The sequence below is a fragment of the Ascaphus truei genome, chromosome 6, assembly GCF_040206685.1.
Source record: "Ascaphus truei isolate aAscTru1 chromosome 6, aAscTru1.hap1, whole genome shotgun sequence".
In the NCBI taxonomy this organism is placed as follows: Eukaryota; Metazoa; Chordata; class Amphibia; order Anura; family Ascaphidae; genus Ascaphus; species Ascaphus truei.
In genome coordinates, this window is record NC_134488.1 from 135223183 (window position 1) to 135249367 (window position 26185).

General features: G+C 46.6%; 2 protein-coding genes across 3 annotated transcripts in view; both read left to right on the plus strand.

Annotated features, from left to right (window-relative positions):
- LOC142496610 (phospholipase A2 inhibitor and Ly6/PLAUR domain-containing protein-like) overlaps nt 1-1600 on the plus strand; it is a 66675-nt gene extending 65075 nt beyond the window's left edge. For both annotated transcript variants that reach the window (XM_075603274.1, XM_075603273.1), the window contains one exon: nt 1272-1600. In XM_075603274.1, coding sequence (XP_075459389.1) covers nt 1272-1465 — 194 coding nt within the window. In that variant the 3' untranslated portion in view covers nt 1466-1600. The remainder of the gene's footprint in view (nt 1-1271) is intronic.
- Nucleotides 1601-19262: 17662 nt separating this feature from the next.
- On the plus strand, nt 19263-25813 carry LOC142497950 (phospholipase A2 inhibitor and Ly6/PLAUR domain-containing protein-like). Its single transcript, XM_075606422.1, has 5 exons — nt 19263-19420; nt 21527-21646; nt 22651-22791; nt 24353-24502; nt 25317-25813. The coding sequence occupies exons 1-5, from the start codon at nt 19369-19371 to the stop codon at nt 25505-25507; spliced, it is 654 nt and encodes a 217-aa protein (XP_075462537.1). The 5' UTR covers nt 19263-19368; the 3' UTR covers nt 25508-25813.
- The last annotated feature ends 372 nt before the right edge of the window (nt 25814-26185 follow it).

Consider the following 26185-nt stretch of genomic DNA (forward strand, 5'->3'; position numbering starts at 1 on the left):
AATAAAGTTTACACATTGGGGAACCTTACACTTATAAGGGAAATAACTTGGGGATATTTTGGGCTTGAAATCCAGGAGTCTGGGGAACACTGGGTAGCCCCAGTGTAATTCACCCCGCGTACCGGCAAATAATGCCTGCTCGCCAAGGAGAATTAAAGGACTAGCAGTAACTTCGTCCCCCGAACTCCTGCAAACAAAATAATTACATTTCCACCCAAATATCCCCCCATAAACTGACACACAAGAAATCTCACAGTTCTTGGGCCAAGGGAACATGAAAACAGAAAAAAGCAGGGGTCACTTTATTTTCCACATGTGTTATCCCTGGTCCCTAGCTTATGTAGCTACCAGGGACCCCACGAATTCAGGGGTAACCAGAGGGCTTAACCTGTATTGTATAGGCTGGTTAGCCCCTCCCATCACATTATGGAGTAGCCCTTGTAAGTAAATATGGCCCTATGTATTGTTTTACACTGTTATGCTGTGTACAGTAATTACACTGCCTCGCTGTAATTATATTTTACAGTAATTACATTGTACAGACACTGCTTACTGCATATTGTGGTGACTTTGTAATTATTTACATTGTACAAACACTGCTTACTGCATATTGTGGTGACTTTGTAATTATTTACATTTTTCAAACACTGCTTACTGTGTATTGTGGTTACTTTGTAACTATTGACATTATTCAGACACTACTTACTGCGTATTGTGCTTACTTTGTAACTATTGACATTGTACAGACACTGGTTACTGACTTGACTTTAATGTGGATTTTCACTGGAAACATCCCTAAAAGCCCCTTTGAAGTAAATAGAATAAGTCCTGATTTATGTATTTATTTGTCAAATGTTTTACCAGGAAGTAATACATTGAGAGTTACCTCTCATTTTCAAGTCTGTCCTGGGCACAGAGATACTGTATGATGAAAAATACATGGTTACAAATACATAGTTACATTAAATGAACAGGACAAGACATTGCATGCACAGTTAAAGATAATCATTTCTGGGAGAAGGAGCGGCTCAGTGAGTTAATATACTGACTGGTACTAAGTGTGAAGCCGGGGAACCTAGCTCCATTCCCGGTGTCGGCTCCTTGTGACCTTGGGCAAGTCACTTTATCTCCCTGTGCCTCAGACACCAACATCATAGATTGTAAGCTCTACAGGGCAGTGACTGTGTCTTTAAAGTGCTACGTAAAACTAGCAGCACTATACAAGAACAAATTATTATACCATCACATAACGATCTTCTTTTACTTTGCAGGTGGAGTATTCCAGACCACATTTGCTTCTCGAGGCTGTGCCACTGAATCTTTCTGTAAAGAAGGGATCATTTCAGTATTTTCCGAAGAGCTGGATATAATCTCGGACATAGCCTGCACTGGTGGCAGTTCCAATCTGTCCCAAAGCGGGGGTCTCGTGGCTCTCATTGCTCTGATCCTGATAAAGATGTTCTGACATTAATCACTACAGCAATCAGCACATTGTCGGTGGGGATCTAACTTTTCATGTGACCTGTTTGGTTCCTACTTTGCTGTCTGTGTTAATATGATTTACCTCCATCCAGCAGTAAAATAAAGAATTAACTATTGAGCACGGCTAAGGAATTTCCATTTTATATTGCAACTGTTGGGATTAAGATGGCAGAACAACGATATCTGTCCTGACAGATCAATAGTGGGGATCAGAAACCCAATGTTTTGTTTCACTATGAGAAGTATTGTTAATTGGGAGCAGTCATAATCATTACAGATCTGCATAAATATTGAGGAGAAAGTACACTGATTAAATCCTGTTTTGACTATTAAATGCTGTGCAAAGGACATAGCATAACATCAAGGATATTTTTCATTGCCAATTGGTGTATGGTGAAATAAAGCAGTTGTATACAGCAAACTAAACACACTGAGTTGTAGCTGGGGTAGAATTGATACCCTGAGTGGCTTACTAGGTTTAACAAATGCAAGCTTCCAGGATGACCCAGGTGGTCTCATTCGACAATTAAAAGTACAATGAATCACTTCCATCCAACCATGATGGCTCTCAAGCAGACTCTATCATCGCTAGTCTGTAGTGTGTAGGTAAAAAACTCTTCTTTCCAAAAGCTGGCAGTAATTCAATTCTTTATTGAACAATCATTATATTGGGAGATGTTAAACTGATTTGTTCTTGTTAAAAGCAATAGAATCCCAACATAGGGTTAAGGGTTTTTGTTAACAACTCATAGCAACCGTCTGTTTATTACAACTATTGCCTTAATAATATTTATGATTATAATTGCTTTATTGTTGAGTCTATTTGGCTACTGTAATAATGCAGTAAATTCACTCAGTGTTATAGTTATATGATTATTAAACATTTTTGTAACCTATATTGTTAGGTCACTTTCTGTTTACCCTATGTAGCCATGCCATCTGTGGCTACTAGTTTGCTTCCCTCCTGGCAGTAAGTCCTGGTACAATCAGGTTGCCAGTAGTTGATATGGGGTTTTCCCCTCCTTGGTACTGCACTTGAGTGACAGCGGGAGGCGGTGACATCAGACCTGGGCAGGACCAATCATGAGTCGGACCTGGTGCCCTCATCCTGGCTGTACTTAAGGGCAGGTACCACCCAAATTTAGCAGTGCATTCACCCACTTGAGGAAGGCAGGTCACACATTGGAAAGGCTGAATATTGGGCCATCTCCAGTCCTCTTCCCTCCTGGGGAGAGTGGGTGTGGACCATACTTCTGCCTCTGCTAGGGAGGCAGGGAAGAGCTAGGACAGCTGCGGGTGCCCTTGGCCTGTAGTGACTGCCCAGGCATCGTCATTCAGTGATAGCTGTGAGACTGTATCAGGCAGAAGTCTGCCATTGTCCCTGTACTGTACAGAAGAGTAGTAAACTGTTCCTGTTTGCAATATACCTCCTGCCTGGTGTGTGACCTTACTGGGGGGAAAGGTAATAGGTCTACCGTGGGAGATCACCTTGAGTTCCTGGAGCCTATGGCACATGGAGGCGCTGCACTGCTAAAGATATGTGGGGTATGAACCCCAGAAGCCTGGTCCTGTGTCCCCACTACCACCGGCGGACGACTCAGCCCTCCTGTTACCAGCAGGTATCATGCACCACACGACCAGTAATGGCCGCATCTCCCACCGGGTGGGGAAACACTAATACTCCTACAAAGACTTTTATGTGTCATTTTTATATTACTTAATGTTTTCTTTATGATTGTTTGAATTTATTGTTATATTTAAGATGTGTTGTTATGTCATATAATCCAATCAAATCTCATATTAAAAAAAAGCTTACGTACAAAACCCACAGTTGTTCAATAATCATGGTTCTTTCGGCCCACTGCGGTTACTGGAAGCCTGTACTTCAAACATTCCCTGGAAGCTGTGTAGCTGTAGTGTATTGTAGTTCTGCATCTGTGAAGTGGTACACAAAAATGATACGGAATTTCTGATTTCACATACAGCTAAACCCCGTTATAACGCGCCTCGTTATACCGCGATTCGGTTATAACGCGGTTTTCCCGTGGCTCCCGTTTTTTTTTTTTTTGCACACTGCACACACTGCACACACTCACTGCACACACACTGCTCATTGCTCACACTGCCACACTGCACACACACTGCACACTGCACACACACTGCTCATTGCTCACACTGCCACACTGCACACACACTGCACACTGCACACACACTGCTCATTGCTCACACTGCTCACACTGCCACACTGCACACACACTGCACACTGCACACACACTGCTCATTGCTCACACTGCACACACTGACACACACTGCTCATTGCTCACACTGCACACACTGACACACTGCACACACACTGCACACTGCACACACACTGCTCATTGCTCACACTGCACACACTGACACACTGCACACACACTGCTCATTGCTCACACTGCACACACTGACACACTGAACACACACTGCACACTGCACACACACTGCTCATTGCTCACACTGCACACACTGACACCCTGCACACACTGTACACTGCACACACACTCCTCATTGCTCACACTGCACACACTGACACACTGCACACACACTGACACACTGCACACACACTCCTCATTGCTCACACTGCACACACTGACACACTGCACACACACTGCACACTGCACACACACTGCTCATTGCTCACACTGCACACACTGCACACACTGACACACTGCACACACACTGCACACTGCACACACACTGCTCATTGCTCACACTGCACACACTGACACACTGCACACACACTGCTCATTGCTCACACTGCACACACTGACACACTGCACACACACTGTACACTGCACACACACTCCTCATTGCTCACACTGCACACACTGACACACTGCACACACACTGCACACTGCACACACACTGCTCATTGCTCACACTGCACACACTGACACACTGCACACACACTGCACACTGCACACACACTGCTCATTGCTCACACTGCACACACTGACACACTGCTCATTGCTCCCACTGCACACACTGACACACTGCACACACACTGTACACTGCACACACACTCCTCATTGCTCACACTGCACACACACTGCACACACACTGCACACTGCACACAATTATTTTATAGAAATAAACAGACAACTGCACTTTAACAGATGTATTTTGCCTGTACAACGTCTTGTGACTTTTGTTTGACAAAGTTAAGGGGGTGGGAAGTCATTGTGCTGTGGGGGGGTGGGGGGTCCTGCGCTGCGGCTACGGCGGGCCCTGTACTGCGGCGGGGGGGGGGTTAGCGGTCTGTGTGTGTGAGTGCGAGTGCCTGTCTGTGTGTGTGTGAGTGCGTGAGTGCCTGCATGTGTGTGCGCGCGTGTGTGTGTATGAGTGCGTGAGTGCCTGTGTGTGTCTGTGTGTGTGTGTGTGTATGTGTGTATGTGTGTATGCATGAGTGCTCCAGCCTGAGTCCGTGGAGGGAGGGGGGGGGGAGAGTAGCGGGTCCTTCCTGCAGCCAGTGGAGGGAGTGGGGGGAGAGTAGCAGCTCCCTCCTGCAGTCCGGGGAGGGGGGGGGAGAGTAGCAGCTCCCTCCTGCAGTCCGGGGAGGGGGGGGAGAGTAGCGGGTCCCTCCTGCAGCCCGTGGAGGGAGGGGGGGGGAGAGTAGCAGCTCCCTCCTGCAGTCCGTGGAGGGAGGGGGGGAGAGTAGCGGGTCCCTCCGCTCAAGCCACGCCCCCCCTCCCTGTCAAACCTCCCACCTCCCGCTCACCTCCCGCTCCGGCTCTTACACTTACTTACACACACACTCAGACACTTACACACACTGACAGACACTCACACACACTTACAGACACTCACAGACACTCACACACACTCACACACACTTACGCACACTCACGCACACTTACACACACTTACGCACACTCACACACACTCACACACACTCACACGCACTTACACACACTTACACACACTTAGACACTCACACACACTTACACACACTCACACACACTCACAGACACTCACACACACTTACACACACTTAGACACACTTAGACACTCACACACACTTACACACACTCACACACACTCACACACACTCACACACACTCACACACACTCACACACACTCACACACACTTACACACACTTAGACACTCACACACACTCACACACACTCACACACGCTCACACACACTCACAGACACTCACAGACACTCACACACACTCACACACACTTACACACACTTAGACACTCACACACACTCACACACACACTCACACACACTCACACACACTCACACACACTCACACACACTCACACACACTTACAGACACTCACAGACACTCACAGACACTCACACACACTCACACACACTTACACACACTTACACACACTTACACACACACTCAGACACTTACACACACTGACAGACACTTACACCAGCACCACCACCCGCTCCCCCCCCCCCTCCTCCCGCGCAGGCAGCGGGAGCACCGGGGACAGCGGTGGGGAGAAGAAACCCCTCGCTACCACCTCCATGCAGGCAGCGGGAGCACCGGGCACGTGGAGGGATCTGAGGTAAGCGGCGACCTGAGGGACATCCCCGCTCCCATCTCCTGCCCCGCGGCCTGTCCCGCGGTGACAGGGGGGAAGCGGGGACAGGAGGGACATCCCCGCTCCCATCTCCTGCCCCGCGGCCTGTCCCGCGGTGACAGGGGGAAGCAGCGACCTGAGGGACATCCCCGCTCCCATCTCCTGCCCCGCGGCCTGTCCCGCGGTGACAGGGGGAAGCGGGGACAGGAGGGACATCCCCGCTCCCATCTCCTGCCCCGCGGCCTGTCCCGCGGTGACAGGGGGAAGCGGGGACAGGAGGGACATCCCCGCTCCCATCTCCTGCCCCGCGGGCTGTCCCGTGGTGACAGGGGGAAGCGGGGAGCGGAGGGACATGCCCGCTCCCATCTCCTGTCCCGCGGGATGAATATGCGCTAAAGCGGCGGCCATTTTTTTTTTCTCGCGACCCCGTTAGTAACGCGGTGGTCTCGGGGTGGACCCCGAGACCACCGCGTTATAAAGGGGTTTAGCTGTATATTTCTATAAATGCCCTTTTCCCATAGGATTGGGAAATAATGTTGGCACAACATATCACATTATATTACATGTAATAACATAGCCTAAATCACTTCACCTTTTACCTTTCAATGGCACAAAATCAAAGCACAGTGCTAAATTCTCTTGGTTTTTAACTATTATGGAAGCCATGTTGTTTTTTGTTGATCATTTATAATTGGCCATCTGGAAGGATTTTAAACTGTATTAATTAAGATGAATGTACAGAATCCGCAGCTGCAATGACAGAGTAGTCTTTGTTTGGTCCCATGTTTTATGCTATATTGTTATGTTACTGTAGACAAAAAAGACAGAATGGGTGATTTAAATGTGTGTGTCACAAACATGCTTCTAAAAGCAGACACAAAGTGTCCCTACCTGTTCACAGTATCCATGGCAACGTCAATCTCACTCTGTGGAGTCTCTGATTGGTAGGAGAAGATTCCAGGTTCCTTTCTCAGTTTTAGTATAAAATCCAACATGCCAATTATAAAACATCCACAAGAAATACTACGCTGTATTTTTTTTTTCTTCTCTTTCACTTTTCTCCGTGTTTAATTTTAAACCCAGTGGATTTTATTCTAAAATGTTATATTAATATTTGAAGAGGATCACTAGGAGATATACAGTAAGCGTTAGCGTAACAGATAAACATTGGGTTATTTGGGGTGTTGATTTATTTAGCTTGATAAATGTGTTCAGGTGATCAATATTGTATGTTATTTTGACACTTCGCACCCCATTTCTTTATGTATTTATTGCCACTTACAGTATCTGTTTGCATTTAAATAATCTTTGAAACTTCCTTTATCAATTTATACAATTTCTATCACATTTACTTTCACAGTATTTATACTTTTTTAAATCTGATTTACACAGTTTTGCTGATATAAATGTATTAAGTGCCCTAAATCCCACAATGCATTTTCATGTCCCTTTTCACCATGCACATAATCCGCAATCCAGTGCTATGATTGGCTAGTGAGTGGAAACGTCACCTTGCGTGCCAAGAGTTTGACCAATCCGAGGTCCCGTCCAGACGTAGGATGAGGAGAGAAATTGGAGGAGGACACCATAGACAGTGGCTTCCTCCAAGTGCTCTTCTTACGTGCCCCTCCATAGAGCATGTGCCCCCTGCTCTCTGTGGTGCTAACCGCTAAGGTAATAAATGGGTTTTACCCCTCATGCCCCCCCTCCCTGAGAGACCTAACCACCCAGCCCAGGGCATCTACCCCAATCATGTGCCCTTCTTACCCCTAAAAAAATGACTCCCCCCCACCCCACACGGGCATTGTAATAGGCAATAATCCTATTAGCCAAATGTGGGTACAGTATTGTGCCATCATGTTTATGCAAAAGCACCAGCCACAAACACACATTCACTTGAGAATGCTGTGACATTTGATGAGAGCTAAAGAAGTATAAATTGAAATTATAAGGACCATTTATGAGAATGCCGCACCAACAATTAGATTACATGAAAGACATAAACTAGATAATGATAAACAAAGGTGTCAAAATGGAGACACGGTGTAACCAAAGATTTTCACAGCAACACGTAATAATTGAATTATATTACTGTTTACAGCTGAGAATACTTTCCAGAATGCCTGTAATGTGTATGGTGTATAGTATCTCATGTTTGAAATATTCAATAAAATTCAAGTTATAAAAAAAAAAAAACGTTGAATTTGGAAGAAAATGAAATCTAAATCAATGGTGAATACGTGAAGCTCCTACGATTTGTAGACCACATTGTTTTTTGCCACAAGTCCAGAAGACCTCCAGCAACAAATCAGAGAACTCACCAAAGCCAGTGACAAGGGGGTCTCCATAGGGATCTCAGTAAGACCAAAGGTATGTTCAACAAATCTGGCAACTCTACAAAGGTTAAATAAAGGGAATAGAACAAGAAGTCGGAGACTATGCCTGGCCTCGTCCAGCAAGTAAGAATGGGTGGGAACCTTTCAAATTAAATCCTCAGGAAAATGGGGATGGGTGGCATTTAACAGAAATAAGACAATCTTTCACTGAGCCTCCTGCCTATGCTCACATATGGATGTAGAATTTGGCCCCTAAATATGAATACAATTCAGAAGCTTTAGATAGCTCAAAGAAGTATGGAAAGATGTATACAGGGTATAACACAAAGAGACCAAAAAATAAATAAATATATATATATATATATATATATATATATATATATATATATATATATATATATATATATATATACAAAAAGAAGGGGGCTGAGCTGCGCCTCTGCTAATGATTGCTGGTATACAGTGTGACTCACTAGGAGTAAAACACTGTATAATAGGTATATAATCTAATGAAATATGAATAAGATAAATTAAAAATAATAAAATAAATATAATTAATAAATCAAATGCAATAAAATAAAACCTATAGCTAAGCAATAAAAGCAAGATATAAACGATCATACAACAAATGAATATCTCCACAAATGGGAAAAAAAGGAGGGGGGGTATAAAAACCAGTCCTCAGAATAGTCCAATAAGTCCAATAAATTCTGGTATAGAGGGTCTCCGGCTGCTCTCAAAGTGGACAACCACATCCACAGGGAATCTAGAAGAAAAGGGGGAAGAGAGAGCGCACACCCATAGCGTAAAATTGTAACATTTAATGAGGGAAAGGGAGAGGGGGGGATAAAAATTGCACTTACAAAGGTACAATATAAAAAAGCATTCTGTGATATATAATCACCACCATCCGGTTTAGAACTGCAGCCTCATAGTCTGTGCAGTCCCAGGATGACGTCCCAGTCCAAGTCCAGGGACTTCCCTTTGAGAAAGTCGCCCGTTGTGTGACGAAACGCGTCAGGGAGCGTCATCACGTCAGACGCATGACACTGACGTCATCACCGCGCGTTGGGACCCATTGACCCGCGCGATTGTTGCAGAGGCTTCCCAGCTCAAAGCTACTCTACAGGACTACCCCATTGATGCAAAGGAGAATAACTACCCTGGACTTGGACTGGGACTGCACAGACTATGAGGCTGCAGTTCTAAACCGGATGGTGGTGATTATATATCACAGAATGCTTTTTTATATTGTACCTTTGTAAGTGCAATTTTTATCCCCCCCTCTCCCTTTCCCTCATTAAATGTTACAATTTTACGCTATGGGTGTGCGCTCTCTCTTCCCCCTTTTCTTATATATATATATATATATATACTAGCTGAGAGCCCCGGCGTTGCCCGGGATGTTTGTGGTGTGGGGGTGGCATTTGGGTGGGGAGTGGTCCACGCGGCCCATGGCAGTGTGCGGTGGTACTGCTGCTGTGGCTGTACTGATGGTGATTGTATCGGTGTGCTGATTTGGGAGGGTTTGTTGCTGATGTGGGGGTGCGGATGTGGGTGTGCCGATGGGGAGGTGCGTAGGTGCCAATGTGTGGGTGCTGATGGTGTTGATGGGGGCTGGGAATGGTGGGGAGCCGAGAATGCCAGTGTGCTGGGGGGGGGGGGGGGGCATGGGATACCGGTGTGCTGATGTGGTGGTGCTGGGGATAGTGTATGTGTGTGTATACGTGTGTGTGTGTATATATACACACGTGTGTGTATACATGTGTGTATACATGTTTGTGTGTGTGTGTGTATACATGTTTGTTTGTATACATTGTGTATGTGTACGTGTGTGTGTGCATACGTGTGTGTGTATACGTGTGTGTGTGTATACACGTGTGTGTGTGTATACACGTGTGTGTGTGTATACACGTGTGTGTGTGTATACACGTGTGTGTGTGTATACACGTGTTTGTGTGTACACGTGTGTGTGTGTGTACACGTGTGTGTGTACACGTGTGTGTGTATACACGTGTGTGTGTATACACGTGTGTGTGTGTGTATACACGTGTGTGTGTGTATACACGTGTGTGTGTGTATACACGTGTGTGTGTGTATACACGTGTGTCTGTATACACGTGTGTGTGTGTGTATACACGTGTGTGTGTGTGTGTATACACGTGTGTGTGTGTATACACGTGTGTGTGTGTACACGTGTGTGTGTGTGTACACGTGTGTGTGTGTGTGTACACGTGTGTGTGTGTGTGTACACGTGTGTGTGTGTGTACACGTGTGTGTGTGTGTGTGTGTACACGTGTGTGTGTGTGTGTGTACACGTGTGTGTGTGTGTACACGTGTGTGTGTGTGTGTGTGTGTGTACACGTGTGTGTGTACACGTGTGTGTGTGTGTGTGTGTGTACACGTGTGTGTGTGTGTGTGTACACGTGTGTGTGTACACGTGTGTGTGTACACGTGTGTGTGTGTGTGTGTGTACACGTGTGTGTGTGTACACGTGTGTGTGTGTGTACACGTGTGTGTGTACACGTGTGTGTACACGTGTGTGTGTGTGTGTACACGTGTGTGTGTGTACACGTGTGTGTGTGTGTGTACACGTGTGTGTGTGTGTGTACACGTGTGTGTGTGTGTGTGTGTACACGTGTGTGTGTGTGTGTACACGTGTGTGTGTGTACACGCGTGTGTGTGTGTACACGTGTGTGTGTGTGTGTGTGTACACGTGTGTGTGTGTACACGTGTGTGTGTGTGTACACGTGTGTGTGTGTGTGTGTGTGTACACGTGTGTGTGTACACGTGTGTGTGTACACGTGTGTGTGTACACGTGTGTGTGTGTGTGTGTACACGTGTGTGTGTGTGTGTGTACACGTGTGTGTGTGTGTGTACACGTGTGTGTGTACACGTGTGTGTGTGTGTACACGTGTGTGTGTGTACACGTGTGTGTGTGTGTACACGTGTGTGTGTGTACACGTGTGTGTACACGTGTGTGTGTGTACACGTGTGTGTGTGTGTGTACACGTGTGTGTGTGTGTACACGTGCGTGTGTGTCTACGTATACGTGTGTGTACGTGTCTGCGTGTGTCTGCGTGTGCCTGCGTGTCTACGTGTGCCTGCGTGTCTACGTGTCTACGTGTGCCTGCGTGTCTACGTGTGCCTGCGTGTCTACGTGTGCCTGCGTGTCTACGTGTGTCTACGTGTGCCTGCGTGTCTACGTGTGCCTGCGTGTCTACGTGTGCCTGCGTGTCTACGTGTGCCTGCGTGTCTACGTGTGCCTGCGTGTCTACGTGTGCCTGCGTGTCTACGTGTGCCTGCGTGTCTACGTGTGCCTGCGTGTGTATGTGTACGTGTGTGTGTCTACGCGTGTGTGTATACATGTGCCTACGTGTGTGTATATACGTGTGTGTGTACGTGTGTATACGTGTGTGTACGTGTGTGTACGTGTGTAGGGCAGGGAGGGTGGGGGCGAAGGGCAGGGAGGGTGGGGGCGAAGGGCAGGGAGGGTGGGGGCGAAGGGCAGGGAGGGTGGGGGCGAAGGGCAGGGAGCGAAGGGCAGGAAGGGTGGGAGCGAAGGGCAGGGAGGGTGGGGGCGAAGGGCGGGAGCGAAGGGCAGGGGTGAAGGGCAGGGCCGGGGGGGGGGGGTGAAGGGCAGGGCCGGAGGGGGGGGGGTGAAGGGCAGGGCCGGGGGGGGGGTGAAGGGCAGGGCCGGGGGGGGGTGAAGGGCAGGGACGGGGGGGGGGGTGTTGAAGGGCAGGGCCGGGGGGGGGGAAGGGCAGGGCCGGGGGGGGGGAGGGTGAAGGGCAGGGCCGGGGGGGGGGGGGTGAAGGACAGGGCCGGGGGGGGGGTGAAGGGCAGGGCCGGGGGGGGGGTGAAGGGCAGGGCCGGGGGGGGGTGAAGGGCCGGGGGGGGTGAAGGGCAGGGGGGGGGGTAAAGGGCAGGGGGGGGGGGTGTAGGGCCAGGGCGGGTGAAGGGCCAGGGGGGGGGGTGAAGGGCCAGGGCGGGGGGGGGGTGAAGGGCCAGGGCAGGGGGGGGGGGTGAAGCGCCGGCCCGGGTGAAGCGCCGGGCCGGGTGAAGCGCCAGGCCGGGTGGGGTGAAGCGCCGGGTGGGGTGAAGGGCCGGGCCGGGGGTGAAAGATCTCTTCCCGTGCGGTTACTTACCTCGCACCGGGCCGCGCTCCTCCTCGGGTTCCTCGGCGGTTCCCCCCGGCGATGCGGAGCTGAGACGCTCAGGTGAGGGGGTGTGTGGGCCGCGGCCCGTGCAGCTCCCGACAGAGACAGCTAGGCCTGAGAGCCGGAGCAGCGCGCGCGGGGATGGGGAGCTGGGGGCGCGGCCTCTAGGCCTGAAGGTGAGAGCGGCGACAGCGTGCTCTGGGGGGGGAGCACCGGGAGAGCGGGTGAGCACCGGGAGAGAGGGTGCTCTGGGGGGGGGGGAGGGAGGGTGCTCTGGGGGGGGGGGAGGGGGGGAGCACCGGGGGAGCGGGTGAGCACCGGGAGAGAGGGTGCTCTGGGGGGGGGGGGGGAGGGGGGGAGCACCGGGGGAGAGGGTGCTCCGGGAGAGCGGGTGATGTTGAGGTCCCGCGGAGTGGTGATAGGGGGTAGTCCCGTTGTTGCGGGCCAGCGGCCAGGAAAGGGGGGGGGCGGACAGAGGGTGAGGAGGGGGGTGAGGGGCTCCGGAGCAGCATCGTGCGGTGGATGTTCGGGTGAGTGGGGGGGGTGAGGGGCTCCGGAGCAGCATCGTGCGGTGGATGGTGGGGGGGGGGTGAGGGGCTCCGGAGGAGCATCGTGCGGTGGATGTATGGGTGAGGGGGGTGGGGTAGTTTTGGGTGTGCTCCGGGGATGTTCGGGTGAGGGGGGGGGGTGTGTGATGGAGCATCGTGCGTTGTATGTTCAGCAGCGTGCGTTTGCTGTTGGTGTGAGGGGGGGGGGGTGATGGAGCATCGTGCGTTGTATGTTTGGGTGAGGGGGGTTGGTGATGGGCTGCAGTAGCGGGAGAGCTGTGGCGTGCGTTTGTAGTGTGCATGAGGTTGGGGGGGGGTGATGGTGGAGGGGGGTGCATGAGGTTGAGGGGGGTGGTGGTGGAGGGGGGTGCATGAGGTTGGGGGGGGGGTGGTGGTGGAGGGGGGTGTTTGTAAGAGGCAGTGCGGTGAGTGTTAGGTGCTTAGAAGCATTCCCAAAGGTCACTGAGGGGTGGGACAATGTGGCAGTGGTGTTGGCCAAAGGCCAATGAGAGTCAGTGAGGGGTGGAACAGTGGGGTGAGGGGTGGGACAGTGTGGCAGTGGTGTTGGCCAAAGGCCAATGAGAGTCAGTGAGGGGTGGGACAGTGGGGTGAGGGGTGGGACAGTGTGGCAGTGGTGTTGGCCGAAGGCCAATGAGAGTCAGTGAGGGGTGGGACAGTGTGGTGAGGGGTGGGACAGTGTGGTGAGGGGTGGGACAGTGTTGAGGTGGAGTGACAGGCCAAAGGTGCAATGCGATTGGCCCTAGGGACACAGGGCATGCAGACAAACATACAGACATTTCAGAAATATATAGTAGATATACACACCACACATACATATATACACACCACACATACACACACATATATACACACACACCACACATATACACACACACACACACACACCCTGCAGCCCGTTTTTCACACACACACACACACACACACACACACACACACACACACACACACCCTGCAGCCCGTTTTTCACACACACACACACACACACACACACACACACACCCTGCAGCCTGTTTTTCACACACACCCTGCAGCCCAGCCCGTTTTACACACACACCACAAATATATACACACACACCACACATATATACACACACACACACACACACCCTGCAGCCCGTTTTTCACACACACACACACACACACACACACACACACACACACACACACACACACACACACACACACACACACACACACACACACACACACACACACACACACACACCTTGGTGCTGTCTGGTGGCTCTGCAGTTGCAATGCCGGGCAGGCTGCAGCCCCATTGGATGGGAGCGGTCACGTGACCGCTCCTCTGCTTCCCCTCAGAGGTTTTTTTTTTTTTAAATGAGCTAGCAGCCCTTGTTTCCCGCTGCTGGCGGCCCTGATCGCGGCGCCCCTCTAGCCAAGCCGCGGCGCACCAGGGCGCCGCGGCGCACAGTTTGGGAAACACAGCTGTACCTGATTCGGCAGTCTGTGGTAGCAGACGTGAAGGTTTTGATAGCTGTGAAGAGTGGCCCCAGAGCAGGTTGAGGATTAGAGGATTAGGTGTTGCAAAAGCAAAGCGTGAGGGGTGGGACAGTGTGGAAGTATTAGGGCATTGGTGTTGGACGCAGGCCAATGAGAGGTGTGCGGGGGCGGGCATTGGACGCAGGCCAATGAGAGTCAGTGAGGGGTGGGACGCAGGCCAATGAGAGGTGTGCGGGGGCGGGCATTGGACGCAGGCCAATGAGAGTCAGTGAGGGGTGGGACGCAGGCCAATGAGAGTCAGTGAGGGGTGGGACAGTGTGGCATTGGTGTTGGACGTAGGCCAATGAGAGGTGTGCGGGGGCGGGCATGGCCTGAGCAGGAGTGACAGGCCCAAGGTCCAATGCGATTGACCCTTGGGACGCAGACATACAGTGATTTCACAAATATATAGTAGATATATATATGCACATATCAATCAATATTATTAGCACTTGCTAAGATACTGTATACCCAGTGATACCAATAATTATAAGTGAACAATACAATATATAAAGAGTGTGTGGGTGTGAATCCACATCCACACTAAAAACACAAAATAGTGATTTAGATGAGGAGATAACAGGGATAGTGTCAAATCAAGTGTAATTAGTGAGTCAAACCAGTGTGAAAAATCCCATATGATCAAAGTTTAAATCAATAGTTCAAAAAAGGATATGTTAAGTGTGCAGTGAAATGTCCACAGCTTCTGAAGGGATGAACCACATCCATGGATATCTAAGTGAATTAAAGAAAAAGAATGAAGCGCGCGCACATAGCATAAATCCACGCTGACATTTAATATCACAGTAAAAACGTATCAAGTTTGGCACACTCAGAAGTGTAGCAAGAACATGCGCATTTCATGGATTTACAAATATTCGCAGAATCATCTTCTGTAGTCACCTTGTGGTGCCACAAATAGAGCCAACATCCCGCTAGGTGATCCAGAGTCCTTAGCTCAGTCAGCGGGATCGGGGTTGCCCCAGGCCATCAACGGGAAAGTGACACAACGCTTGTATCAAGAGGTGTCCAACCAATCGAGGGCTGCTAGTTTACCACCGATGGTGGCACTAGTATCATAGAGCACAGCTGCTCACGAAAGCGCGGTGATGTAGCACGCAGTCATCCAGGTCCCAATGCGTCTCACAACACACCACGTGACCATCAGGGGGAACACACAAGCACACACAGATAAAAGGGGCTTATTAAATGGGTGCCAGTGGGGCTGCCTGGACCCTCCTTTGAAGAGCCCAGGTAGTCACATTGTAATTTAAGGGAAAATGAATGAAATAATGATCACTTCTGCGATTAATGTAGTGAGCCATCTTGATCTTCAGAGTCTAGGCTTTCCGGAGATTATGCAAAGTGGTAAGTGTTCAAACGCACATTTCACCTGAATTTAAAGTGAAATTTAAATAGAATTATAATTTATATTAAATAACAAAATGATGTCAATCAATAAAAAATAAAGATGGTAAAACACAGAGAACAAATATAAACATAATAAAACATTGTAATAGAACCATGTGACTTAGTGCTGCTCCGAAGTTGTACGACTTTCCAAACCGTGTTAGCTGCAAACAAGAAACACAGGACATGGAGCACAAATAATCCCAGGATGCTCAGGGAAAAAACAGCGCAGCAATCCAAACAGTATATATTAACCCACTCATGTGGTATCAGAATCAAATCACACAGATTAAGGATAAACCTCCTGAACCAACAACGGGTTATCAGCTGGTGATACTTGTTTCAGACAGAAGGATCTTCAAGGTTCCACTGCATAGAAACAAGAGAACAAAAAATAGTGCAAATATGCTTCATACTGTATAGAACACACATAGGTGAAAATAAACTCACAAACATAGGCTTAACATAAGTAGTGAGACCACCAAGCAGTGCTGGAGACATCCACGAACGCACACCACCCCCCTCCTCCCTCTGAGATAGATTGCAACGTCACAATAGGAAGAGGCTCCACTAGCGGTGTACAAGTAGCTGGATATCGGATGTTGTATGTCAGGTGCAGTCCTTACAGTCTCAGCACATCAATGCCTTACGTGTTTCGGGGGGAGAGATTGAGCTGTGGCGGAGAGAGATTGTGTGTTTGTTGGGGGGGGGCGGGAATTGTGTGGGGGGAGGGACTGTGTGTGTGAGAGGGGTGGGGCAGTGAGAAAGAGAGAAAAGAGGGAGTGAGGGAGGGGAGGCGGGGGAGTAAGAGAAGATAGGTGGGTGAGTAAGCAGGGGATTGAGAATGGAGGTGGGGGAGTGAGTGAGAGGGACGTTGGGAGAGTGAGAGGAAGAGTGTAAGATAGCGATGCACTCTTAGGTCTTCCAAAGTGATTGAATTTATTGATACAAACAAGGATCGATGTTTCAGTCCGAGCCTTGAGCTTTATGACCTTTTTAATAAAGGTTCAGGCTTGGACTAAAACATTGATAATGGTTCATAGCAGTACATTTCAACACTTTCGAAGACCTGAGTGTCACGGGAGACAAGGAACTTTTAGCACCTTTTATATTTGTACTGCGATCATGCATTAGGCAAAACAAGGTAGTAGAAACCAATTGTAATTTATTTTGGTAAACATGCATACAACAAAAATAATTACACAAGAAACAGTTAAAAATACACTTACTGGGGGTCTGGGGGGAAATCTAGGCTTTCCTATGTGCCCGCTTTGGTGAGCTTACTCTGACTGGGATATCCACCCGCCTCTCCTTGTCCTGTTTTCGGCTTCAATTCCCAGCCGCGAGCGCTACGTTCGATTCTCAGAACTTGGGCACAAAAGACGGGACTCAGACTCTGTGAGGCAGGTTCTATGAGTCGACTTCCTCCGTACATGCAGTCAGCTAAGCTATCCTTAGCATGGAGTTAGGAGGAGCGACCAATCAGAGCATGGGAACCCTATCCCACTAGCCATTAGAAAGAGGGGCTCATCTCTTGTCTGACGTCAGAGGAGGGGTGTGCCAAGCCGGCTTGGGATGCCCCATGGGCGGGACATATGAACGGACCGATAGAAAATGCGTCTACATTCTGCCACCTCCCTTTGTCAGTCCATTGCCACCTACTGGGCAGGCTCCACTAAGTGTGGCAGGCCAGAGGATCCTCCCCGCAGGGGGTCTCTGTTCTCCTGACTCAGTACTCTGCCCTGCCCTGGCCACTTATCATCCTGACACCTCTCAACATCCCCTTTGAACTACGGACTCTCTGCAGACTTGCTGGCACCTTAAGCAGATGCCCTGGCTGACTGCATAGCGCCTTATAAGAAATGTATCAAACACATAACACATATTAATACATGGGGGGCCTTGTGGAGATTCATGACTGTAAAGGAAATAGGATATCTGGGCTCGAAAACCAGGAGTCTGGGGACACTGGACAGCCCCGGTATAATTCCACCCGTGTACTGGCAAGTCATGCCTGCTCGCTGGGTAGAATTAAGGTACTACCGGTAGCTCGGGAACTCGAATTCCTGCAAACACAATCATTGTATTCTTACCCAAATGTCCCACCTAAAACTTACACTCAGAAAGTTTCATGAGTCTGGGACAAAGGGAACATGGAAAGTGGAAAAGCAGGGGTCCCGTTAACATTTCATATCATGATAACTGGCACCTGGCTTACAGTGCTACTGTAGGTAGCTGCTAGGAACCCACAGGGTCCAAGGGTAACCAGAGGGCTTAACCTTTATTATGTAGCCTGGTTACCTTTGCACGTCACCCTGCGAGTGCATCGCCTTTTTGAAAAACACACACACACATATATATATATATATATATATATATATATATATATATATATATATATATATATATATATATATATGGTGTGAGAGAAAGAGATGACCCCGCATCCATGGGACAAATAAAGGCAACTCTAAAACCGACTTGTATAATATACAAGCTTTAATTTTATTTATGTTCTGTAACTTTTTCAATAAACATTGTGGTTTTTTTGTACTGATATGGCATACCAGAGTGCTTTCATTGGGGCTCTTTTTCCTTTTCTATTATAATATATATATATATATATATATATATATATATATATATATATATATATATATATATACTTATGTGAAGCGCTATGTACATTAATGGCACTATATAAATAAAGACATACATACATATATAACATCGTCTTCAACCCTTGTGAGTCCACTGCTGCATGTAGACTTCCCCAATTATATATATCGAAAGTTGCCCTTGACGCTGCTTCTGCTTCCTCTTCTCCCTACAGTTTAATGAATTCAGAAGAAAGGGCTTTGGCAGTTTATTGTATTTTTCTTTTTCAATGACAACATTCAGAGCCGCCTTTGTGGGAAATACAGAAATATCTAGAATATGAATATGGTGCTTTGCGTGTGAATTATCCAAAAACGGAAGGGTGGTGACGTGGGAACTACGTTGAGATGGCAGGTCTGAATGCCAGTACCTTGTTAAACATTATACAGTCTGGGTTCCTCATACTGCCAACATCCCTATCTCATTTTAGAGATATCAATAGGAGTGTCATTAATAAATACACTTTAAATGCCTCATTGTGATATACCGAACAAAGGCCATGAAATTGCACTTTAGTACACTCCTCTACGTGTTAGGGTGTTTGCAATGGAAATTATCCTATGAAAACATGTCACATGCTTTATAGACTTAACTGAACCAAGAACTACATTCTCACTCTTTCACTGTCTGCGAGCCAAGCATTACACCTGTGCTTCTCCTCCGCCATCATGAGACACCTCAGCAAGCTCCTCTGTGTCCTGCTTTCCTACACAGCTACAGGTAAGAATGTCCAAGTCGTGTCAATTCCAAAGCTAACCGTTGACCACCCACAGATGTTGAGCAATTGAGAGATTATATGGGGGGGGGGTGTTATTTAGTAACACCTCTCAGCTGCAAAACTGGGGCAAAATCAGTGAGAAAGAGGAGCCAGAGATTTATCAACGCAAAGCTTTCCATGGGATTATTTTTCTTGGATGAGTAAATTTATTACACGTGAGATATAATTTCTTGGTTGAATATTGCACTTATTCAAATAGCGGCTGGTACAGTACAGTGTGAGATGGAGAAGAGGCAAAGAGGAGGAAGGTAGAAGTTATACATTAAATAGCTTGCTCGTGGTTTAAACCGAGTGCAAGCTTTCAGTTCCACAATTGTCCCTTCAGCAGGCGGGTGTTTTACCTCTGTGCTCCAGAAATCTTGCACTTGTTTGAACCATGAGTTAGCAATTCATTGTATCACTTCTTCCTTACTTTCCATACTATGTTTATTACTTGCAATTTGCGAGTAGCGGTGGACAGGAAATGGTAGTCGGGGGTAAATACAGCTCAACCCCCTTATAACGCTGTGCTTCGGGTCCAAAGAATCACATCACATTATAAGCGGATCTCGTTAGAAATAATGTACAATTGTATGCATTGTACAATAAAGTATTTAAGAAACCAATAATTGTGTTGTAAAGTATTCATAAATACAAAAATTGGGAGCCACGCTTGCATCTCGTTATAAGCGGATTTGCGTTGTAACGGATCGCGTTAAAACAGGGTTGAGCTGTATTACTTTTTTGTTCTTTTGAAACCTATTACAGTATTTTTATTTTAGAGAGCGTGAATTTACTTATTTGCAAAGATTCTCTCCCTTGCTTCTTACATTGAGTACAAAGAAATAAGCCTTTGTTTAAGATGATAATCCTGAGATGCAGGTAAGCATATCTGCATTAGTTTTTCTAAAACAGTATTATGCTTTCATTAAATATGAGAGAGAGAGCGAGAGAGAGAGAGCGAGAGAGAGCGCAAGAGAGAGAGAGCAAGAGAGAGAGAGAGAGAGAGAGCGAGCGAGAGAGAGAGAGAGAGAGAGAGAGAGAGAGAGAGAGAGCCTGACTGACTGACTCTGGAGCAAAACAAAAACCTCCACTAGCGCCTCCTATTATTTAGACTAGAGACACATACGGGCACAGTAGCGCTGCCTATAATTACTGCAGAAAACTACGACCGCCGCTAAACTCCATTTCTGTGGCCGCGGTTCATTTGCGGCATCTGCCAAATGCAAATAAATTCCGGGGATTTACACTTTCTTGAGGGAATGGGGATAGTACTGTAAGTCTTTCTACATCGGTATCAAAGCCAAATATCCCACTGGATCCTTCTTTATAAATCTGGTGCAGCTTGTGTATCCCGGGGTTGCCGCTGCGAGACGTTGATACACAGCCCCCAATGGGTCTACTAAAGAATTTCTCCTGTTTGCAAAACTTGGGCAACACCAGAGAATACTGCCCTTCAGTTATGTAAAAAACGGAACCCATGGAAAGCAGTGGAGTTCTCTTTAATAAATCTGGGGCAATTCTGGGTTTGCCCAAGTTTGGCAGCTGGGAGACTTTAGTAAATAACTCCCTTTGTACATAAGCCCCATTGTATTGGTCAGGTTATCACGCGTTTTTATGCTGCCTATACTTATTCTATTTGTGCTTCTGCATAGACAACCACAAAACAGGACTTACCAAGGTGGGATAGGTTTTCATTAAGAGTCGGTACTGAAGCAGACAAAATGTAGCAACATCCTAGACCTACAGTATGCAAACAGTCATGCGTGAAATGTTCCCGGGTGCCTTAGTAAATGTAATGTATACTGTACGGGGGTTTGTGGAATCTTCCCCTGGTGATCACACAGTTTTGTTTTCTTCACGGTTGTATTGTTTTTAGAATGTAAGCTCTTTGGGGTAAGAACTCCAGGGTAAATAATAGTTTATTTTCATGTTACAGTACATTTTGTATGATATGTTGTTATTCCAGCTTTTTGACCCAGAGTACTGTACTGCAAAGAAAGATGGCACCTTATTAATAAAGGGCATGTCTCTGCAAGTGCCTCACTGTATACTGTATCTTCCTGCAGCATATTCTCTGAAGTGTATTCAATGTACAACAGTGAATGGACTTAACTGCACAGGAAATGAAACCCAATGCACCGCAGCACAGGATGTCTGCATCTCTGCCTACAACATGGAAAAGATAGGTACGGTGTGTCTAGTCAGTTACAAAGAAAACAAACAGTCACAGGAATAACATTGGGCAAATTAGGTGGCAATTAATCAAGGTATTAGTCGTGCAAATGGATTTTTGTATTTGATACAAATGGTGCTATTTTGCCTACTCTTGCTTTGATATACTGCAGGGTTGGGGATCAGTTACTGAAGTCCCCTGGCTGCCAGACTGGGGCAAAAAAGCACCACAGATTTATCAAAGAAAAGAAATTCCATTTAAAATATCTGTGGGATTTTTATCTTAGGGAGCTATTTAATAAGAGGATGTTTAGCATTAGCACACAACATGTTTTACAGATACTGTCAAAGGAAAAGGCACATATAGACTGGTAAATGCAATCTTACATGTATTTCTGACATATCACAAGGTGTATTATTACACAGACTTTGTTGCCAATGCTACTAAATCAAACAGAAAATATATAGATATGTGTGTTCTTTTCTTTAAACAATTCACTTTTATCAACATTTGTATATGACTAACTAATTTAGTGTTAATACCACAAATATTAAGTGAATAGTAATATTAAAGAAATTATAATATATTCAATATGACAACATTTGGTTGCGGTAAAAAGCCCCTTATCAGTGCGCTTATGCTGGCGATATGTTTAGTAAATATGCAGGTGGATAAATGACACTGGCATTAAACACTGGCATTGCCACTTTCTTCCTTCACAGAATGTTAGTGAATCTAGTTATTCGCGATTGACGATTCATGGCATTTTGTTTTTGTATAAACCAACATGAGCTGCTTCACATACTGTACAGCATGTAGCCATGCAGGGGTACATTGCACCTCTTACACAAATAGACAAGTCTCCCGTCTTCAAATCCACCCGAGTTTTTGTCATGATACATATACTGTGTTCCCCATTCATTATCTGAGGGACAATCTCTTGGAAGAAATGCAATGGAAACATGACAGAATTCTCGCTCTGTGTAGTTCTTAGTTCTATGCTGTTTCTCACATCAGGTTCCAGAGTGCTGGCGTCCATGTTGAACAGAGGCTGTGGTTCATCGCTCGAGTGTTCAGCGCCTGGAACTCTCAGCAACGAATATATCAACTTTGTAAAAGGCATCAATTGCTGCAAGGAGGACCTCTGTACCCCCACATGTAAGTCATTTTATTTACAGAACACCGTGGCTGATATGGAAAGGACATAAGGACCGATAAATAGAGATGTGCGGAACTGTCAAAAGTGCATTTGCTACTTTCTTAAGCGTTTCTTTATCAGTTTGATTCCTTTCAAACATTTTGCGGGCATCAAAGGGCTGGTGTTACCAAATGCATGAGCTTTCAGTAAATAGTTCCATCAGTAAGCGAATCTAGTGATTTTAGAAAATGATGCAAGTGAATTTTGGAGAACTTGGTAATTTAGCCTATTAAATTAAATTGCAATGCGCATTGACTTAATGCTTGGTGAATCGCCTGCGAACCCTGACTGAGCCGCAGCTTATCTCGTGACCAACAAAGGCCAGATTTTGCATGAATTGTGGGTTTGGCACATCTCTATCCATGAGACGCTTGAGAGACAGAAGAGTTGTCTGCTCTATTAATTGAGCATCTCCCATCTGAGATGGATAAAGCCACAAATGAGTCATGGAACTCATCTAGCCTGTCCATTCTACCTGGGGTGGCAAAGTAAATGAGAAAGAAAATGCATAGTGTATAAAGGCCATCGCTTGGTGACAAAGTGACAGAGTCATTAAAATGACTATTTTGATAGCTGTGTTGGTCACATCAGCTGTGGCAAAGACAAAGGAGCCACAAAACAACATAAAATAACCTCCTTTGTAGCTGCGGAAGGTTATACCTGGTGGAAAGGTCGCATGACTGGAGGTTTGAGTGACGTAGCTAGTTGCCAGGATGAGCTTGAAATGGGAAGCGAAGGGAGATGATCGTGGGCTGGTGGTCAGAAGAGGGGGTTACTGAGTTCTAAGATGTGGCAAGGAAGGGCAGTTAGGAAAGGACAACACACTGAGCATCTTCACACACTCCCTATATTAAAAGAGAGTATATGGACAAGATGAGGGAGAGTTGAATGGTGGGTAAAGCGGAAGCTGTTGGGGGAGGAGGGATGTGTTACTGTGATGTGGTGTGATTGCGGGATGAGGTGGACATGAAGTCATTTGTCACAATATTTGGTTGTCTCATCCTGGCAACCCAGGGACTCCCCAAGGGTTGGGAGTCGGTTGGAGGGACCCAATTTGGTACTGTATAAGTGGCTGAGTTTTGCTTATGGGCATGATGTTGGTAAATTGAGATTAAAAGGCTGGTGTTAACATGGGAAGTGCCAACCAAACTGGTAGGACTGGTTGCTCACATAAGGCAGTTTCTGTAAGGGGGTCAGACCAGGACAAGTTTGGGTTTATTGCTAATAAATATTGTGGCCAGTTTTCCCCAAATCATGCTGTTCTGTTTTTATTGCTTGGGGGCTGGATGGAGTGGGGGGGAGAGGAGCTTTCTTTGGTATCATGTCATGGCACAGATAAAGAAATATGCTGCCTTATATCCCATTCATTCTCATTATCATGTGTCATGGGTAGGGTTAGAAAGGATCACATAGTGTATAGTAAGTTGAATGCAGAAAAAAGGTATTTGCCGAAATTGCAGTGTATTTCAACATGTATGTTTTCAGTCTACCCTCATCATTATGTATTTTTTATTTTTTTAGTAAATGTTTTTTCTGAAAACAAAACGGACAACGGACTGACATGCCCTTCCTGTTACACTACAACTTCTAATCAATGTCACGACAATGGCACAATGAAATGCACTGGAAATGAGAATAAATGCATTCGCTTTTACACACATGTAACAACAGGTAATGCCAGGACTATACTGTATGTCAGTATACATAGAGTTTAAGTGCAGCTCTGATTATACTGTAGAACAATTACTTTTTTAAAAGTATGTTTTAACTCCCCTACACACTGTTATTGAGAAGCTGAGGTTTGTGATGCTACCCCGTGGGTGAAACAGTGCACACATTAGCCCTGTCCCTCTCTCACATGCTGCTGACAATGACCACTTATATCGCTGGTGCATTGCATGTGTCTGGTTGTAATGGGGCCGCAGGAGTAATAATGTTGGTTACATCTGTACCTATGAAAGGACAATTCACTTAGTTTTGTATTCATTTGTGGTGCAGTGCTCTCTTTTTACTTAACCTAAAACATAGCATTTTATCATGAGAATGGTCTCAGTATATAACGACTAACTTAATAATAATACTTGACATTTCCAACCTTTTCTGAGTCCGTAAAAAGTCTGTGACTTTACAATTGAGTAAGCAGATGTTTGTTATTATGTAAAGATAGTATAATAAAGGCAGCAGATAGTGGCGATTCATTTGATTGCATGTGCAGGGAGCGGAAATGAATCTTTGAGTGTATAGTCCTGCGTTTTACAAATCTTTTACTGCTTTGAACATTTTAAGCAGCATAACAATACACGGCCGTAAAGTGATTCTGAAGATTTATATTTGATGTGCCTTATTTCTCCTGCACACATACAGTGTGAGAATGGTAGTAACTGGTAGCTATAGCTTTGCCATCATATATGTTAACCAATAACTTTGTTTCTATGTTGCCATAATGCAATGGATTACATTGACAAATATTTCTATTTATATGCAGAGAATCAAACTACCCAATGGGCCATGCGTGGCTGTGCCAACGAACTCTTCTGTGGCAATGAAAACATTGCTGTGTCTGTAGACACAATGAAAGTGAAAGTAGATATGTCGTGTTCCAACGCCAGCTCAGGCCTCCATCACACCCTTCTTCTACTTGCATTGGCTTTCCTTCCCTTCATGAGATTGATGTAGAATATTGTCTGTGTGTGTGTACTGTACGGGATCCTTTGGGTACATATTACATTTATATGCAACTCTCTGTCAAAATGGCATCCAGAACATCCACTAAGCTGGGGAACCTTTCAATATCAAGAGAATATATGTCTGTGAGCACCGTCTATCAAGCAGGTTTTTCGTTATTGTAATGTTAGCCTTTTACGACTGTAACCAGCATTAATATTCTTCACTGCTTGGATGCCTTTCACAGTGTTGGTTAGTGTATGCATTTATACACATGTCTAGCTTCATATTGCAATAAAAACAAATGCGTATCTAGAATTTGATTCTGTAGCCCATTATATAATTTTTGGGCAACATAAGGCCAATGGACCACACATGTGGCCCACAAGGCCTTCACTTTTGAGCCCCAACTGCTGCTTTCCCAAGCATCCTTTTCCCCCTGAGTGCAGAGAGGGATGGGATGTTTCCTCCGCAGATCTTCACTACTCCCCGCTCCCTATGCTGCCTGCTGACAGTGCGCTGATAAATACTGCCCGGCTCCTTTGCTATATACAGGCTCCCAGTGTTAGAAGAGGAGCAGGACTGGATTCATCAGCACCGGCATTAAGCAGCTGGCTGGAGGGGGATGGGAGGAGCTCGTACACGTGGCAGAATACGTCCCGTCTCTCTGTGATACGAGAAAAGGAATAC